The 19,661-nt window shown below is 45.4% G+C and overlaps 1 protein-coding gene across 1 annotated transcript in view; it reads left to right on the plus strand.

Annotated features, from left to right (window-relative positions):
* Positions 1 to 17,756, plus strand: part of LOC147437365 (protein kinase family protein / C-type lectin domain-containing protein) — a 60,313-nt gene extending 42,557 nt beyond the window's left edge. Inside the window, exon 4 of the mRNA XM_086486913.1 lies at positions 16,683 to 17,756. Coding sequence (XP_086343039.1) covers positions 16,683 to 17,247 — 565 coding nt within the window. The 3' untranslated portion in view covers positions 17,248 to 17,756. The remainder of the gene's footprint in view (positions 1 to 16,682) is intronic.
* The last annotated feature ends 1,905 nt before the right edge of the window (positions 17,757 to 19,661 follow it).

Consider the following 19,661-nt stretch of genomic DNA (forward strand, 5'->3'; position numbering starts at 1 on the left):
GAGGTTTTGGCTTTGTTCCATGGCTATCAAGCTCTTGCAGTCTAGGGGTATTTTTCCGAGCCTGGCTTGTTTTGTTCCCTATAGCCCACCGAGCTTCGGTGCCCAATTTCCTTGTTTTCCATTTATGAGGTCGTGGAGGATGGTGGACAGCATGCTTGGGAGTATCTATTTGTGGGCAGGGGTACCATAGGGAGAGTATGTGCGCATAGGCCTTGGGTGTAGGGTGCCCCTCGTGGGCAGCCCTAGGGTGACTCCTGAGAAGATGCCTTACGTTTTAAGAGCAGCCAGCCTGGTGTTTTTGACAGCCCATGCAAGTGCGGTCACTAGTAGCAGGGTAACACACCGGCATATGTGATGGGCAACAACGAGTCCTTCCTTGCCGTTTTTCTTCTCAGGGCATCTACACAGAGTCGGACAGACACGATATGATCATCTAGATGTAGAGCACCACATCTAAGGTGCAGGCACCAGAGAGGAGATGTTCCATGCTCCTACTTGAGACATCTCTCTCTCTCTCTCTCTCTTCCCCAGATTAGTTCTCTTGCTAGGGGGAGATCCCGCCGGAGCCTTGCTTTTATAGAGGCTAGGGCAGTCCATGTGAAGACTCTGTCAATGATCTCGTGTGCAAGAGCAGATGGCAGTAGCAGTTACGGTTGTGTGTACCTTGGGTCTATCCATTGGGGCATGCCAATTCTATGTTGGACCACCCTTGGTCACTTGTGCATGTACAACTTTGTTATCAACATGGAGAGCCTTCCTCAGATCTCTCTCTCTCTCTCTCTCTCTCTCTCTCTCTCTCATAACAAGTCTTAGAGTTCAACTCTCCTCGTCGGATAGATCTCTAAGGTCTCTTGGGATAGTTTCCTAGGACGTTAAAATTCTCTTCTTCTCGTGTGTGTGTGTGTGTGTGTGTGTGTGTGTGTGTGTGTGTGAGCTAATAAGAAGAGGAAAATGCTATAATCTTTCTATCACCCAAGTGTGGTAGATTGGTTATGCCATTTCCCTCTTGAATAACAGGTCTTGAGTTCAACTCTCCTCGACTGATAGATCTTTAAGGTCTCTTGGGATAGTTTCCTACGACGTCAAAATTCTCTTCTTCTTCTTCTTCTTCTCTCTCTCTCTCTCTCTCTCTCTCTCTCTCACATTCTCAAATGTCTGTCTCTTTCTACCTCAATGATCTTTCTTCTCTCTCTTGTGTTAGAGGATCTTATCGGAGTCAAGCCAGATTGGAGTTGAGGTGTCCATTGGATTGGAGGCTAGTTCTTGTCTTCATTGCATCTTTTGCTGCCTATTCTTATAGGATTGGTGAGGATACAAATTTTCTTGTGAACTCACCTTTATTCGAATGGAGCTTAAGAAGGGAGTTTATGGACTTTCATAAATCAAAACCTAGGCTCATTTGTGAGCTACCTTCCATATGTTTAGGAGGAATCCTAGGGGAGCACTAATAGATAATCTTGCCACAGGAAGGAAGCTCTTCTTGAAGTTTTTGTGGGGCGGAATAGAATCAAAGGCTGGAATAGAGTAAATTAGCCAAAAACTTCTTTTCCTTCCAAGAGTTTTCACCTCAAACATGGCGAGTGTGGGTGACTGGAGGAGAGTCTCTCTATGTCTCTGAACATCTAGTAGGAAGCAGCCTACTCTATCTCTGGCTCTCGACACCGATAGCACTTGGAATGTGGGCTCTCCTGTGAAAAGGGCTATACAGGGACCCCTATGCTTTCATATATTGGCATTTGCATACACAGTGCTCTCTCCACCCCACGTCCACATATCCTACGTGTCCTCTAGTCTTTGTCAATATGTGCTGCTCGCTCAACCTCAATCTCTAGTTTGTGAGATGAGGCCTTTAGCTGTCCAATTGCCACTTGAGCACTATGTGGCATATATGTGTCCCTAAGTATACTTAGAAATACAAAGAGTAAAGTTGAAATTTTAGGTTTACTCTGAGGCTTTTCAAGTGAACATCAATGATTGGGGATGGAATTAAGATTCTATCTCAACGGGGTGCTATAGGCTGCATGATCAGATGCTCTTACTCTAGAAGAAATTTCAGGGATTGGCGGGCGGATAGAGAACATGGTACTTTTGGGTCGTGGCACTTACATTGCTATTGCATCTTTGGAGGAGCTTGCCTCCGCCTGATAGCGCGCTTTCCTCTCTTTGTCCCTGAAGGATTGGTTTTTCATTCCACGATATCAGGACTTTGATATTACTGCATTTGAGGACAAACTTCGGGTGCCCAAGTTTCCATCGAATTTTGCTTTTCCAGATTTTTTGGCAGAGTTTAGGTTGCTTGAGATGTTGAGGGAGATGACATCTATTTTTGGCACTTTCATGCGTTTGGTATAGCTCCAAATATTCATGCCATCTATTAAGGTAGTTGTCATTCCCTTCAAGGATTTCCCAGAGACCATTTATTATGAGTGGGAGGGTGTGATTCGTTCATGGAGGATTGTGGTCATGGGTAGACCAAATGATTGCTTGAGATATGATGTGATGGGCCACCTTGTGAAGGATTGTCTCAAAGAGTTGCAGCAGGGACAACTTTTCCCTTGGACCTGTAGGCTGTGAGCACTGCTAGACTTGCAGAGATCATGACACTGCCAAGGCTCGATGCCATAGCAGGATAGCTATTAGAAGGTCAGTGTGTGCAGTAGTCAAGTCAGAGAAGTGAGGAGAGAGAGAGAGAGAGGTAGAGATGGGCATACATATCGATTGGTTGAGAGAGCTGAGGTGGAGGAGAGTCAGCCACTGTCAGACGGACAACCAGATGGGAGCGAGTCTTGAATAGAGGCAGAGGTCTCTCTTTTGCAGTTGGATCAACACTCTAAGGTGACGTTGCCTATACAACCAGGGGCAAATGCAAATCAGAGGGTGCAGTAGTTAGTCCAGTGTCAGACTTGACTCAAAATAGTGACCGTGGTTGAGCGCTTACAAGAAATTACACAGTCCCTATTACATTGGGAGGAGGGCTTTGATTACTTTGTGGTGATATTCCACTTTAGATGTCCCCCTATCCATGTAGTTACCAGCTCATTTTTTTGTTGTAGGCGTGTGGAGACCTCCAGCAGATCCTCTGGGCCTCTCTGGGTTGATGTGTTCAACATGTATTTTGAGAGACAGGTCATGTGCTTATTGGTCCAGAGGGGTAACCCATGATACATTTCAGATGATGAAATTATTGCGTGTAGACCGATTTAGTAGTTATAGATGCATTGATAGAGCATGCTTTGTGTTACAGGCTTAGACACTCCAAGTGAGAAATCAATAGCAACACACAAACAAAATCTGCAAATAATTGAACTTGGAGAGAGAGAGAGAGAGAGAGAGAGAGAGAGAGAGAGAAATGAAATGTAATATTAACGTCTTCAAAAGGCCCAAATGACCCATGAGACCAAAAGGTTACATGTGGTGAATCTAATACCAGGTCTGGGTAAAAAAAGTACAAAGAATTGAAAAGAAACTAGTGGGTAGGGATGGGGTGAAAGTTGATACAAAGGGGGATACAAAAGGGGGGGGGGGGGGGGGGTGTGGGCTGATACAATGGAGCTCTCTGACAATAGAGACATCAATATCCAAAAGGTTGTAGAGGTTCAATGTCCTCCAAGGTAAGCACTCTGTCGGGACGGCTCCTATGTCGCGCCAATATGGTATGGATCCCTTGTCGCAATCTGCATGGATGTCGAGAGGGCCTCCTCATCTGTGGGCGCCGAGACCGCCCCAACTCTATCGCCCGATCAAGCAGTATGCCTCTTGTACTGCTATGTTGTGGGGGTTGCTGGAACTCCTCTGTCTATGACTGAAAGAAATCTGTAATCTGCCGCTGTCGTTGGTTCTCTTTCATTGTGCCCCTCTTCAAGAGGTCCTCTCTGTGTGTGTGCGAATCTCCAGTAAGCATAATCCGAGGCATTTTTGATCCGGGTATCTCATGACTCTAGAAAGTTGTCCAAAACCCTCTCTGTAAAGATAGTGAAAGCGGCTGAGAGAGAGAGAGAGAGAGAGAGAGAGAGAGAGAGAGAGAGAGAGAGAGAGAGAGAGAAGAAGAAGAAGAAGAAGAGAGTAACGTCATCGGAAACTATCCCAAGAGACCTTAAATATCTAGCCGACGAGGAGCTGAACTCAAGACTTGTTATTCAAGAGGGAAATGGCATAACCAATCTACCACACTTGGGTGATAAAAAGGTTGTACCATTTTCCTCTTTTTATTAGCACACACACTCACACCCGAGAAAAAGAGATTTTTAACGTCGTAGGAAACTATCCCAAGAGACCTTAAATATGTAGCCGACGAGGAGTTGAACTCAAGACTTGTTGAGAGAGAGAGAGAGAGAGAGAGAGAGAGAGAGAGAGAGAGAGAGAGAGAGAGAGACACTCGGTCACATTCAGACTGAGAAATCTGAATTCTCACATCATGCTTCTGAATTCGCCCTGGCAATCATTTGTTTTTTGAGGGTGGGTACTGCCACGGATTTTGTTTTTCTGCTACCAGCCTCATGGGTACCTTGAGTATGGTACACAGAGGGGATGTGCAACATGATGCTCCTCGATTTCGAGACGAGATGTCGTGCATGCTAGTTGCCATTACATTGTGGAACATTTGGTGAGCCCATTGCTGCCACGTTCTTAGTGTTGCACCGTCCTCTATTGTAGACATCCTCACCGACATTTGGGTGGATATTATCCACACTCTACATAGCTATTGGGATTCAGCATCGGGTTCCTTGAGGGCAATCGAGGAGAGCAGGCTTGTTTCATCAGACAATGGGCTCACTCTCATATGTTTTTCAATTTTGACAAAGGTCACATTTAGTGGCATTACTCCCCTCTGTAGTGGTTCAGCTTGCACTCCACTCATACCCCACCTTGAGGAGTTTCCTTTGGTGGTTTCTTCCATATTCACCTTTGATTTTTTTCAGCACATCCTACGAGATAGGCTATTTCTAGCATCTTTAGGGTTCTTTTGTACTCAGATTTATAGAGATGATTTTTCCATGAGGAAAAAAAGGGGGGGGGGGGGGGGGGGGGGAAGATCTTGAGTGAGCGTGAGGTTGACACCCTTTGCACGCTTCCAGGAGCGTCTCAAGGGAACTACTAGAGCCTTAGGAGATTTTGCTGACATGTTACATACGGATCCCGATGAGGTGCTTGGCTTTTCATATTATTTTGAGGATTTCTAAACTGCTGATGAAATGCTGATGCCAGAGAAGACGTTTGGTCCCATGCAATGCTTGTGGTTACAGAGACTACATGCCACACTTTACTAGCCCCCTTCTCTATGCAGGAAATGTGTGACATAATGGTTCGCCTAGATGGTGTATCTTGTTCTGGAGAGATGGGTTGACTAGACAATTCTTCTTGCAGTTTTGGGATGCACTCTGCCCCGCTATGCTTTCAGGCTTACAACACATATTTGACACAGGAGAACTGCCTGCCTCAACGTGTTCATCACTCATTTCTCTTATACAAAAAGGCGGAGATGTATCGTCCCTCCAACAATGCAGACTGATCACTCTCATGTCTTTCGTGTGTAAGATCTTTGCTCGCATGATTAGTATGCGCTTGAAACCCTTTATGCCGGATCTCATCCATGCTTCACAAATAGGTTTTGTGTAGGATCAATGTATTTTGGATAACATTTTCACTTTCTATGAGGCAGTCAAGTGGGCTCATCAGATACAACAGCCTATATCGTTCATGCTTCTTAATTTTGAGAAGGCTTATGATAGGTTTCGGAGGGCACTAGTCAGAGGATGGGTTTCCCCTTGCAATGGATGAGAGGTGTATATGCATTTTATCGTATTGCTACCAATGCTGTCACGATTAGAGGTCACACTGGGCGCATTTTCCTGTATCTTGTTCAGTCTGACAGAGATGTCCCCTAGCAACATACTTCTTTCTGTTTTTTGTTGAGGCCATGTCTCTCTTCTTGCGCCACAGGACGCCACAATGTAGTTTGCGCCCGTTCTACAGTCTATCAAGAAGAAACTTTGCCATTGGTCATCCTTGCATTTGTCTTTTGCTGGCAGAGTCTTTGTGGTATATCAGGTTCTTGTGACGGCTTGGTTCACCACATCATGCATGACTCTTGACTCTGACATCATGCCGCGTTTGAAGCACCTTATGCGCAACTTTATGTGGGGTGGCCTAGATGGCTCTACTCACACTTGACCAGGAGTCCATTGGGAGACGATCATTATGCCTAGAGAGGAAGGAGGCTTGGAGATTAGTGATCCAAAGATTCAGAGCAAGGCATTTCTTGCCACACTCATAGTACGCAGATTGTTTCCAAGGATAGAGCCTTGGAAACTACTTATGCACCATGCTTTGTCACATACATCTCCTCGTTTGGACCTATGGATACTGCCAGTGTTGGGGCCCGACCGTTAGATTCATCTTCGCAAATGCACCTTTGGATACGTCTCATTTGTCACCATTTATGTCACGTGCGCATTCCACTTGCGTCACGTCGACAAGCTTCTGCTACAATCTAGCGTCAGTCTTAGCTTAGGACCTAGCTTGGCACCCTTGTGAGCCTCTAGCAGGACGTGCATGTCCAGGCCGCCGGTCATAGTTGCATACCCTCACTCGCACAGTTAAGTCACTTAAGCATATAGGCATATGAACAGTCACTTAAGTCATTTATTAATAAGTGACTTTGACATGACATTTATTAAAAGTAGGTAGGGAAAATGGCTAAAGGACCTATAAAAGAAGCCCCTTGGGCACTAGGAGAAGGCAGAGGAGCAGTAGAAGGCCTCTCAGCAGTACCAACACTTGGGCAGCCATCAGCCAACGTTTTCAGCATAGCCTTGTCGCGGCTGCAGTCCTTGCCGCATTAGGTTTCAGATTTCAGCCATCTTCATCTTCAGCGTTTTCAGTTTTCAGCCCATCGCCGTCCCCGGCAGTAGCAGATCAGAGCCCACAGCCTCGTCGTCGTCGTCGCCGTCATCGTCGTCGTCGTCGCAGTACCAAGTACCTTCAGCAATACCCATTAACACTTCAACAACACTGCAGTACAAGTACCCCTTGTCGTCGTCGTCGTCGTTCTCGTCATCGACGTAGTACCCTAGCATCTAGCATCCCTTGCGTTGTGGCTTGGCCCCTGCCTAGCTGAGCGTAGGGATCATCAGGATCTCAGCGTCCTTAGCACTCAAGTACCTTCAGTACCTAGCAGTACCCGCAGTACCAAGCACCAAAATACCTTGCAGTACCAGTAGTACCAAGTATCCACAATATCCAACACTTGGTCTCTTAAGTACCAAGCATCCACTGCAGTACCTCTCAGCCGTACCCAGCACTTAGCCTTGCAAGTACCAAATACCCGCAGTATCAAGCACCGCAGTACCCTTCAGCACTTCAACAGTACCTAGCATCAGTCGCATCAAGTACCCATTAGCATCTCAACATCATCAGCATTTAGCATCATTATATCAGCATTTTGTGCAAGTATTAAGCAAGTACTTGCTATGGCAACAGAGCAAGGGGGCCCTTGGGGGTGGTCGGAACCCGACATGCTATGTCTTCTCTTTCTCTCTCTCATTGCGTCTCGAAGTAAAGTAACCCTTGTGTTTGTGCAGAGTACTAGATCCGAGCTAACCCTTAAACACCTCCGTTGCACCTGAATGGAAGGAATTACGTCTTGCTTTGATTCGACGCCCGCCTTCTTGTGTTGAGGAGGTAGCGAGGCAGCCACTTGTATGGAATGCATATGTGACAGATTTAGAAGGGCGTCAGCTAGGCGAGAAGACTCACATTGACTGGGCTAGATGGGATGACGGGCCAGCAAGCTCTTTACGCCTTTGATCAGATGCTTCCTTGGTTGGGATTTGGAGAGGGGTTGCTGCCCATATGAGAGAGATTGATGAAGGTATTCCACCTGACTGGCATGGCTACATGGGGGGACAGACTCTTTTACCTTGTCATGAAGGTTGGTGGGTATACTTCGATCCCCGCTCGGGCACCCCGATTGTTGCTCAACAGGGGACTCTAGTATTTAGCATTGCTGAAATTGGCCATCGAGCTGTGGATATACTTCTTGTGCAGGAGCACAAATTATGTATAGACAGTTATTGTAGATGTAGCAAGTTGGTATGCGGGGATTCTCATACATTTTAGGAAACTGCAATTGGATAGCAGTATTCTAGCAGTGGTGTATGCATTTCGGTGGGACCCATTGGCAACATTGTGTACATGACCATGGTACTTAAGTACATGGTAGAGCGATGTGGATTACTCTGGAGATTGATGATACCTTGGTTGGTGTGATGTGCGTCTATGCCCCCATTCCAACTCAAGAGAGAGCCGAGTCTGGGCAGCAGATTGTTTCAACAATGTAGAGACCACTTAGCACTGGCTCGTCATTCAATCCCCATCTTCACTATATGTAGCACCATGTGAGAGAGATGCGTGGGACATATTCCTCTTTGCACTTTCTGGTATAGATGCTTGACATATTTCATACGTGGCTTGCACTTCAAATTCATTGCGGTTTTCATGGGGCTTTATAATGCATTTAGGTCGTCTGCTAGAGAGCCTGGATAGATTTTATATGGGCGCCTGGCAACATCTCATGGTGCGACAGCATTGCTAGGACTGGCCATCATGGACGTCACATCCGACTAGTGTTTCTAGGTGAGGTTCCACGTGATCAGCAATGGACTACCCATTGTCAACTTGTTACGAGTGGTAGGCTCTTTCAAAGGAGATCATGTGTCGACCTTGCTTTCACGACTAAGGAGGCACTACTTTGGAGATTGTGAAGCTGGTAGGGAAAGCCCCTTGTTCAGCTGGATTGGGATCTTGGTGAGTGGCAGTGGCCTTTGTTGAGCGATGATGGAGCCCCTCTATCCTTTTTGGAGTACAATGTGCCCCTTGGGAGGAGGCTTCTTTTGCGGACCCGGCACCCTCCTCACCGTTCACGCCAGTTAGAGGTATGGCAGGATCAACGCATCCTCCCAGCTTTCCAACGATAGTTTTGATCATGCATCTGGATCCTCCAGATCAGCCATTGGATATCACACACCTCTTTTCAGGGCTTGCCAATAGATCCGGTCGTCTTGCTTACTCGGTCTTCTTGCTTACTCCCTTAGGATATATACCGGGAACTCTACAGATGATCCCATATGCAGGAGTTGCTGCATAGCCTTCGCAGTCGGTGGGATTCTTCAACCGGCTCCTCCAGGGCAGCGGAGTAGCGTCGATGCGCCTTTCTTCACACATGGTGTTGCTAATTGGACTATTTTCTTATTTTTTATGATTAATCTCTTTTTTAGGATATTTTATTGTGTGCACTAAGAACTGTTAAAAGATTGTAGCTACAGGAACTACCATCAAGAATGGACAACTCTGATGTGTCATTTGATGGGTGACGGTAAACATCGCGAAGGAGTTTCCGTAAGTTCGGTGGAAAGGGCCGGGTTACGAGTGCCCCTGATGTGTCACATGATGGGTGACGGGTGCATCAGTAAGGGGGCATCCCGTAGGCTAAGGAGGAAATCCGAACGGAGTAAGAAAATACGCGTAAGAACGCAAGCACAAGAATAAAGATGGGTTCAATGAAGCTTTTTACGAAAAGCAGGAACAATCGCGGGAAGGCAGATGCTTTCCCGCGAGGAATCTATGTTTGCATTGCATTCGTGCATGTGGTTGCATCCAGCGACGCCCGGGAAGTGTTGTTAAATGCATTGGTTTTAACTTATAAGGTTTTATTGAGTTTTTGGGCAGGTTCATACCAATTTTAAAATATGCCGGCCGCCCACTTAATAAGTGGGCAGCCACTTAGAAGATAAAGCAACCAAACCAGCTAGCGAATTCTCTCTCCCTATTTCGGGTAGAACAGCGCAAAAAAAAAAAATAAAAAAAAATAAAATGGCCGCGATCTCCACGCGAGCAGTTATTCGTGCCGTGGCCAGGGAGCTATAAAAGCACTACATGCCCTCACTCACGGGAAGTACCAACATCAGCAAGAGAAGACTCTGCCGCAAGAGATCGCGAGACTACGAAGCACGGAAGTCGCTTTTCCCGCGCAAGAGCGACAGGTATCTATTGTGGATTCGCCATACGAATTGTTGTCGCGTGTTTGTGTGGTTTGTTTTGCAGGAATCTCCCGTCTTACGGGAAGGCCCTTCACGGGAAGTACGGCTTCAGGCCTAAGTCCCTTACGGGAAAGTACGGCTTCGCGCCTAAGTCCCTTACGGGAAGGAACGGCCTTGTGCCCAAGCCCTTTACGGGGAAGCACGACCTTCGGGTCTAAGATTACAGAACGTAGGGGTTTCCTCGGGTTCTTGTGCTTGTATACGAATTCTCCCTGAATAAAAGAATACTCTTAACGGGGGGGGACCAGCCCATCTTTTGGTCCCCAATACTGTGTCGATCTTCTCCCTTCTCTCACATTTGCAAAGTATTTTAATTTTCAGATTTTCAAGTGCTCGTGTACGCTCCCGTTTTGTGACAGTGGTATCAGAGCCCGAACTCCTCTCTTTCTCTGCAAAGAAGGACGATTCCGGGAAGAACGGGAAGAACCATGTCGAGCCAAGGGAGAAGCATTGAAGAGGAGCTTCAACAAGTGCAAGCTCAGCTTGCGGAGTTGCAACAAATCTTACTCTTGCCAGACGTCCAAAAGCTTTTGGGTGGAATGAAGAAAACGAATGGAACTGATGCGGCCAAGCATCCAGACAACACTATTGGCGTGAGACCACAGGAGGCAAGAGAAGAAGAACGTGCCGGGGTGCACAAAGGATCTTCGGATCGGAATGAACGGCCTACTTCAAGTAAAGGCCAGGAAAAAGCGCTCTCTCTGCTAGACGAGAGCAAGGACATCTCAATCTCATCACCATCTTACTCTCCTGACTATACTTCTACTTCTCGATCATCTCGTCAGAAGAAGGAAGCCGCTACTGCCACTACCCTACATCAATCTAAAGATAAGCCTCGATTCAAGAAGCAAGGTCGCAAGTCTCAACATCGCATGAGAGTCTTCAAATCAGGCGACAAGGACATCAAGTTCGAAACCTACAACGGACGGAGAGACATCTCCAAAGCACTGTCCTTCATCAGACAGTTTGAAGTCGCCTTTACCAATGGGCACTTCACAGAAAAATCCAAATTAGGCCATGTGGGGATGCATCTCAAGGAAACGGCAAGTAATTGGTGGTTAGCCAAGATTCTGGAAGGTTCTCAGGCCAGAACTTGGGAGAGCTTTAAATCTGAATTTTATGAACAATTTCTTCCGCCTGACTTCGAGCAGGACATACGGAAGGAATGGGACTGGCTTGCCCAGAAGGAACATGAAAGAGTAACGACTTATGTGGACAAGTATTGGTCGGTTCTTCTGAAGGTCACTCCCTTCATGAAGATTGATTACGAGGAAAAGAAACGAAAGTTCGAAGTGGGTCTTCAACCGCAGCTTCGAAAGAGTATGAAGGTGTATCCGCATGATACTCTTCAGAGGATGATGGAGTCAGCAATCATTGCTGAGGATTTGCACTCAACTGGGACGCCCAGAAAGATGGAGCATAGCACTTGCCGTGCAAGACAAAGAGGGGTCTACGATGACCAAGGGGGCCAAGGAAGAAAATGTCCTCCATCTAGAGACGATGATCATTCTAAGAAGCCAAAGGGCACTGGCAAGCGAACTAAGTACCTTTCTCCTACTCAACTTCAAACTTTCAGAGAGGAAGAAAGATGCTTCTACTGTGGCGAGAAAGGACATATGAAACCGGACTGCCCGCTAAAGCAGCAACGGCAAGAGCAAGCCTCTACGAGGCAAGAGAAAGCAAGGAAGGAACCCGCACCACCAAGCTCGAACTCCATTCCAGATGTTCAAGGAAACACAGAAATGGAGAAAGGGAAGCGTCAAGTTCTGAAGGGCTGGGGGTCTTTGAACAACCAGCGAGTACTGATTCTTTATAATCCAAGATCCACGGATAACTTCATCTCCCTGGATACTGCGGAACGTTTGTGCCTCACACCGGCTCAGCTTGGCACACCGGTTACATCCGGATCGGCATTCGAGGGGTTGACAACCAATGCTACTCCCGTGCAAGGACAGCTCAATCTTCGGATTGGCGAGTACAAGGACTACGAATCATTTTTGATGGCACCCATCGAGGAATGTGATATCATCTTGGGTATGCCATGGCACTTTCACATGACACCTATTCCCGATTATGTGGAAAAGACCCTCACTTTTGATCATGGGGGTAAGAAAATAAAGATTCAAGCTGATGTAGGAGATTGGCAGTTCCCAATTGTAAGCCATATCTCCATTAAGAAAGAAATGAAGAAGTGTGTTTCTGCTTACTTGATTTTTGCAAAGGATAAAACTAGTAGGGACTCTCTCTCTAGTTTCGAAATTAAGCGTCTTCAATTTATTGAAAAGTACAAGGATTGTTTCACGGAAACACTTCTTGATGAACTCCCTCCGGTACGCACGGAAGATCACCGCATAGATCTCATACCGGGTAGCTCGTCTCCCAATCAACCCCCTTATCGGGTGAGTCTTGCTCAGCAAGAGGAAATTTTGAAGCAAGTCAACGAGCTTCTAGAGAAAGGGTTAGTACGACCAAGTGCTTCACCCTACTGCTCTCCAGTTCTACTGGTGCAGAAGAAAGATGGCACGTTTCGAATGTGCATAGACTATCGGTCTTTAAACAAGATCACAATCAAGAATCGCTTTCCGATCCCTCGGATTGATGATATACTTGATAAGTTGCAGGGTGCAAGTGTCTTTAGTCGCATAGACTTAAAGAGTGGGTATCACCAGATACGGATCGCCCCTGAGGATGTCCACAAGACTGCTTTCCGCACAACCTTTGGACTATATGAATTTTTGGTAATGCCTTTCGGCTTGACAAATGCTCCTGCGACGTTCAATCGCATGATGGACCGCATTTTCAGCCCGTATCGAGCTTTTACGGGAGTATTCTTTGACGACATACTCATCTTCTCTAAGTCAGAAGAGGAACACCGGAAGCACTTGGACTTAGTGTTTTAAGAATTGCGAAAGCATGAGTTGCATGTGAATGCATAGAAGAGCGAGTTCTTTCTCTCAGAGATACACTATCTCGGCCATATAGTCTCTCACAATCAAGTGAGTATGGATCCTGCCAAGATCCGAGTGGTAGAAGATTGGCCTATTCCCACTACGGTACATGATGTACGTAGTTTCTTGGGATTATGTTCGTATTATCGAAGGTTTGTGCGAGGATTTGCTCATGTAGCAGGACCACTTTATGACTTGACAAAGAAGAAGATTCCTTTCAGATGGGGATCAAGACAACAAGGAGCTTTTGATCGGCTCAAGTACTTGCTAAGCCATGGACCTATTTTGATAGTGCCTGACTTACAAAAACCATTTGAGGTTCACTGCGATGCTTCAGGCGATTGCATCGGAGCAGTGTTAAACCAAGAAGGCCATGCAGTGGCCTACGAAAGCAGACGGCTTAAGGATGCAGAGTTGCATGCATCAATCTACGAAAAGGAACTCACGGCTGTGATTCACGCCTTATCCAACTGGAAGCACTATCTTCTAGGAGCGGATTTTGTGATCAAGACTGATCACCACAGTTTGCGGTGTTTTCTTACGCAAAGGAAACTATCTGAGAAGCAGATGAGATGGGCAAACTTTTTGTCTATGTTTCACTTCCAGATCCTTCACACGGCTGGGAGTAAGAATGTGGTCGCGGACGCATTGTCTAGGCGGCCAAGGGTGAACGCTATCACTTCGGTGTATCATCAAGAATTAGAAGCACTACCGGATTTGTATCCGAATGATCCAGACTTCTCCACCGTTTGGGGAAAGCTACATCATGGAGAGAATGAGTTTCCCTATTCAATTCGGGACGGTTATCTCTACCACCATCAGGCCATATGTGTGGCGGAACCATTAAGAAAGAAGATCATGGATGAAGCACACGCTTCGCCTTATGCGGGTTATCGGGGTATTCTCCCTACGACCTTAGCAATGGAAAGATATTTCTTTTGGCCTAGCCTTAAAGAAGACATTGATAAGTATGTCAGGGAATGTTTGGTTTGCCAAAAAGTGAAGTATGATCGGCATAAGACGCCTGGGTTGCTACAACCTTTGCCTGTGCCTAATGAACCTTGGGAAAGTATTGCCATGGACTTCATCATGGACCTCCCTAGAACTCAGACTGGAAATGACGAGATCTGGACCGTTGTGGACAGGTTTAGCAAGCAAGCACACTTTATACCAGTCAAGAAAACGATAAAAGCAGATCATATGGCTAGTGTCTTTCTGGCACAGATCTTTAAGCATCATGGAATGCCTAAGTCTATTGTGAGCGATCGAGATCCTCGCATGACAGGAAATTTTTGGCGTGCCTTGATGGATAATCTTGGTACGAAGCTGAATTTTTCATCTGCCTACCATCCTCAAACGGACGGGCAAAGTGAGATAGCCAATTCCACAATATTGGATATGTTAAAAGCTTATGTGTCAGACCGGCAATCTGACTGGGAGAAATATTTGCCTCTTGTCGAGTATGCGTATAAGAATACCATACACTCATCGACAGGGAAAGCACCTTTTGAGATTCTATATGGTAAGCCTTTGCTTCCGCCCATCCTTTTAACTAAGGATAAGATCTTTGCAGCAAATGAATTTGTCCGGGACTTGGACACAGCCTACGGGCAAGTTAGGAGAGCTATTCTACGCTCTCAGGAAAAGCATAAGAAAGCTGCAGACAAGCACAGAAGGAATCTAGACTTAACAGTCGGACAGTTAGTCTTACTCAAGTTTGAGAAGGCAAGACTTAAGAAACAAGCGTCTCATAAGGGGAAGGTGGTAAAACTTTCTACCCGTTATTATGGGCCATTTAAGATCACTGAGCGAGTAAATGATGTCACGTTCCGATTAGCGCTACCGCCTAATTGGAAGATCCATAATGCTTTCCATGCCAGTTTACTCCGGCTGTATGTGGGACCGCCTCCAAGCCAGCCTAGTGCTGAGGAACCTCCTGAGGTTGAGGAAACAGAAGAAATACTCCAACCGGAGTAGATAGTAAGTCATCAAGAGCGGTCTCTCAAATCCGGAAAGATAACACGAAAGTATTTGGTTAAGTTTAAGAACTATTCGAATCTAGATGCTCAGTGGATGACGTAGGAGGAATTAGCAGCTTATCCCGGATACTGGAGGTATATGTCCAAGCACTACAGTTGAGGTCAACTGTTTAGAAGCTAGAGGCATGTTGCTAATTGGACTATTTTCTTATTTTTAATGATTAATCTCTTTTTTAGGATATTTTATTGTGTGCACTAAGAACTGTTAAAAGATTGTAGCTATAGGAACTGCCATCAAGAACGGACAACTCTGATGTGTCATTTGATGGGTGACGGTAAACATCGCGAAGGAGTTTCCGTAAGTTCGGTGGAAAGGGCCGGGTTACGAGTGCCCCTGATGCGTCACATGATGGGTGACGGGTGCATCAGTAAGGGGGCATCTCGTAGGCTAAGGAGGAAATTCGAACTGAGTAAGAAAATACGCGTAAGAACGCAAGCACAAGAATAAAGATGGGTTCAATGAAGCTTTTTACGAAAAGCAAGAACAATCGCGGGAAGGCAGATGCTTTCCCGCGAGGAATCTATGTTTGCATTGCATTCGTGCATGTGGTTGCATCCAGGGACGCCTGGGAAGTGTTGTTAAATGCATTGGTTTTAACTTATAAGGTTTTATTGAGTTTTTGGGCAGGTTCAGACCAATTTTAAAATATGCCGGCCGCCCACTTAATAAGTGGGCAGCCACTTAGAAGATAAAGCAACAAAACCAGCCAACGAATTCTCTCTCCCTATTTCGGGTAGAATAGCGCAAAAAAAAAAAAAAAAAAAAAAAAAAAACGGCCGTGATCTCCACGCTAGCAGTTATTCGTGCCGTGGCCAGGGAGCTATAAAAGCACCACATGCCCTCACTCATGGGAAGTACCAACATCAGCAAGAGAAGACTCTGCCGCGAGAGATCGCGAGACTACGAAGCACAGAAGTCGCTTTTCCCGCGCAAGAGCGACAGGTATCTATTGTGGATTCGCCATACGAATTGTTGTCGCGTGTTTGTGTGGTTTGTTTTGTAGGAATCTCCCGTCTTACGGGAAGGCCCTTCACGGGAAGTACGGCTTCACGCCTAAGTCCCTTACGGGAAAGTACGGCTTCGCGCCTAAGTCCCTTACGGGAAGGAACGGCCTTGTGCCCAAGCCCTTTATGGGAAAGCACGACCTTCGGGTCTAAGATTACAGAACGGAGGGGTTTCCTCGGGTTCTCGTGCTTGTATACGAATTCTCCCTGAATAAAAGAATACTCTTAACGGGGGGGGACCGACCCATCTTCTGGTCCCCAATACTGTGTCGATCTTCTCCCTTCTCTCACATTTGCAAAGTATTTTAATTTTCAGATTTTCAAGTGCTCGTGTACGCTCCCGTTTTGTGACACATGGATGAGGTCGTTCTTTTTTGTCGGGATCATACACATTGTTACCCCGCTTTTGTACTTCCTTTGGGTGATAGGCCATTGAGCATCTCCAGAGGTCTCTTATGTACACAGAATACAGCCCCTTTTCTCGCCACACACACACACACACACACACACACACACACACACAGAGAGAGAGAGAGAGAGAGAGAGAGAGAGAGAGAGAGAGAGAGAGAGAGAGAGAGAGACGGTCCTGGCAGATTTTTGCATGACAAGGTTCGCCCTCATGTTGTCCATCGAGATATCCGATCAAGCAATGTCCTACTGGATGAAGAGTTTCGAGCTCACATACTAGGGGTAGGTCTGGCCAAATTTGTGCCATGGGAGACCATGAATGAAAGAACAGCTATGGCAGGCACTTATGGTTACCTTGCCCCTGAGTTTGTCTATCGCAACGAATTGACAACAAAAAGTGATGTGTTTTCCTTTGGAGTGTTGCTGCTTGAATTGATAAGTGGGCGTATGCCGTTTCAAACTGTGGAATCAGTGGATTGGCAGAGCATTTTTGAATGGGCTACACCATTGGTACAGTCCAACAACTTTGTACAGCTTTTGGACCCTGTGATTACAAGTGTTCCAGATGTGAAAGAGATACAGAAAGTGGTAAATTTGGTATATTCTTGTACACAGCATGTTCCTTCAATGAGGCCCCGCATGTCATATGTAGTGCATCAGCTACAACTGTTACCGTCTTTGTCTGGTGAAGCAGCAAGCTTGGCTTTCGACACATTGCCCGAGGCAACAGAATCGATGTCGTCACAGTGAATTCTCTTGGGTCTCAAAACTTGAGCTTCAGGATTTGTGTGAAGGAATTGTGCTCTGCCTCGATGACTAGGTAACATGGTCGTTTATCTCCAAACTGTTCGATGCAAGTGTTCCAGCAAATGGTAGCACAGAAAGATGCAATGCGAAGCTCTTAAGTTAACATGATCGAATGATGGATCTGCCATTTTATGGATGGAAAGCACTATGCATTGGATGCATGGGCAAGCTATGCTGCTCAATTGGTGGGAAGAGAGACCATGCCACATTTCTTGAAATGAATTATATGGTGTATTGCAACTCTCATGACCTGTGCTTCCAAGTGCCATGTACATCAACATACCTAACTTTGCAGTGTAGAGCATGGGGCGATGGTGATTTTATTATTGTTGTTATGAAGCTGCGGTATGAGCAGTTTTAAGCATTGAAGAAAATGTTGCAGTTATGCCGTAATGGTGTCCATATACTTGGGACCACCTTGCTCATTTCAAAAGTATTTTCTTGTTGGCATACCTTTCCCTTTCACGTATATTTTGGCTCATATCTTTTCTGAATGTTTCCTGACCAGACTCGCATTCATACTAAGCATCTATGTAGTGGCATGTCCAATCTCCCATGAAACTTGTTTGCTGATTATGTTTGAGCTTTTATGCTCATCTTTTCCTACATTCACAAGAAGACGTACATATATGAGACTTGAGTTTTTCTTTCTTGGGCTAGAGCTGGCAAGCCGACGAGGGGAAAAGAGCCTCCGGTTATTGGCAAGTATGTTTTGTCAAGACTTTCTTGGCTTGGGTTTCATATGCAAGCCTTCTTGTCATCTTTAATTGCACTGGCAAGTATGTTTTGTCAAGACTTTCTTGTATTGGGTTTCAGTGAGATAGTGTGATCCACTCATTCTTCTCTCAAGGTGTTGGTGGTACACTACCTATTTTTTAAACTGTCTAGAAGATATTTGCCTTATCCTCTTGTGCATGTCTTATGACCAGAGCATTCTAGGACATGATATTGTAGATTAGAGCTTTTTTGGGGCATATACAGCATGCATATCTATAGACCAACATGTTTCCCAAGTATGTGTTTCTATGAAGTCAAATTGTTTGGAGGATAAGCATGTATCCTACTATTGTCGTACAAATCCTCGTCAATAGTAGATATTTTTAGTGAGGTCATAAAACAATTGTCCATTGCTTTCAAGTCCTCATCATTCTCTTCCTTCCTCCCTATGTTTGACTTGCCTAGTTGATAATGTTTTCTTCATAAGTTTGTGAGGGAATTTGGATATGCTTTGTCAATAATCATTGAGAATAAGAAGAGAACTTCTCACTCACTGAGAGTATTGGAGTTAGGGTTGCATGAATGCACACAGTTTGGAAATGAAGAAGTTAAAGGCACGCAGCAATGTATTACTTGGTGTGCGAATATAAGATAAGATAGCCCTAGAATGATGGGCTTATGTACAAAGCATGTGAGAAAAAAACCTCCCAATGAAGGAAAAAGTGCCACGGCGGTCTTAAGCACACACATCACTACCATACACATGGCAACAAATGCCCCTTGGGAGCGATGCGGTGAACAAGATTTGGCACATATAGGGAAGTGACATACCCTATGGACATGATCATTTCACAAAGGGAAGCAAACCCAAAGCTTTGTGAAAAGCCTTGAACTTTTGATCTCTCCAAATCAGAGTTAACAAAAGGCATGTAACTCAGACGACAATGATCTCTCCTTGGGATAAAACAACCCAAGATGCAGAATGCCATCCAAGTAGCAAAAGATTCTCTTTACTGCTTGCCAATGCTTAGATTTTGTGTATGCACAAATCTGCTCACTTGTGAGATTGCAAATTGAATATTTGGCATTATCATCCAATTTCTTGCATTGTTATAACGACCCTAGAGAATAATTTAAGCAACCAAAAACACGTAAGTGGCCAATAGATAGCTTCTTTATCATGTAATGCTTCATATGGAGCCATAGACTTCAAAGCTTTGGTGGGACGCATTAAATATGTAGGCAATACACACAACAACCTCTAGCTAGAAAGCATGTGGTAAACCTTGACTTTTGACCATACATTATGTCATCTTCATAAGTAACTTGGTTTTCCTCTCAACAAAACAATTTTGTAGAGGGGTATAAGACACTTTACATTGGTGGTTTATCCCACAACCAACAAGAAATCTATTAACTTGTTTTGACATATACTGCCCCCTCTTGATTAGAACTGAGAGTGCCCACAATATACTCGTATGCATTTTTAGTCAACAACAAAACCCCATAAGCTTGTGAAGATCTTTGTGAAGTTCGCCACCACAGCTTGAAATGATTGGTGTTGATCATGTGTTGTGCTAGTAAGACCCATAAGCGTGACCATTTTTTCAAGGGTTGCTAGATTTGCTTCACCCTATTTT

Source organism: Adiantum capillus-veneris, chromosome 17, assembly GCF_014529385.1.
Source record: "Adiantum capillus-veneris isolate H3 chromosome 17, ASM1452938v2, whole genome shotgun sequence".
In the NCBI taxonomy this organism is placed as follows: domain Eukaryota; kingdom Viridiplantae; phylum Streptophyta; class Polypodiopsida; order Polypodiales; family Pteridaceae; genus Adiantum; species Adiantum capillus-veneris.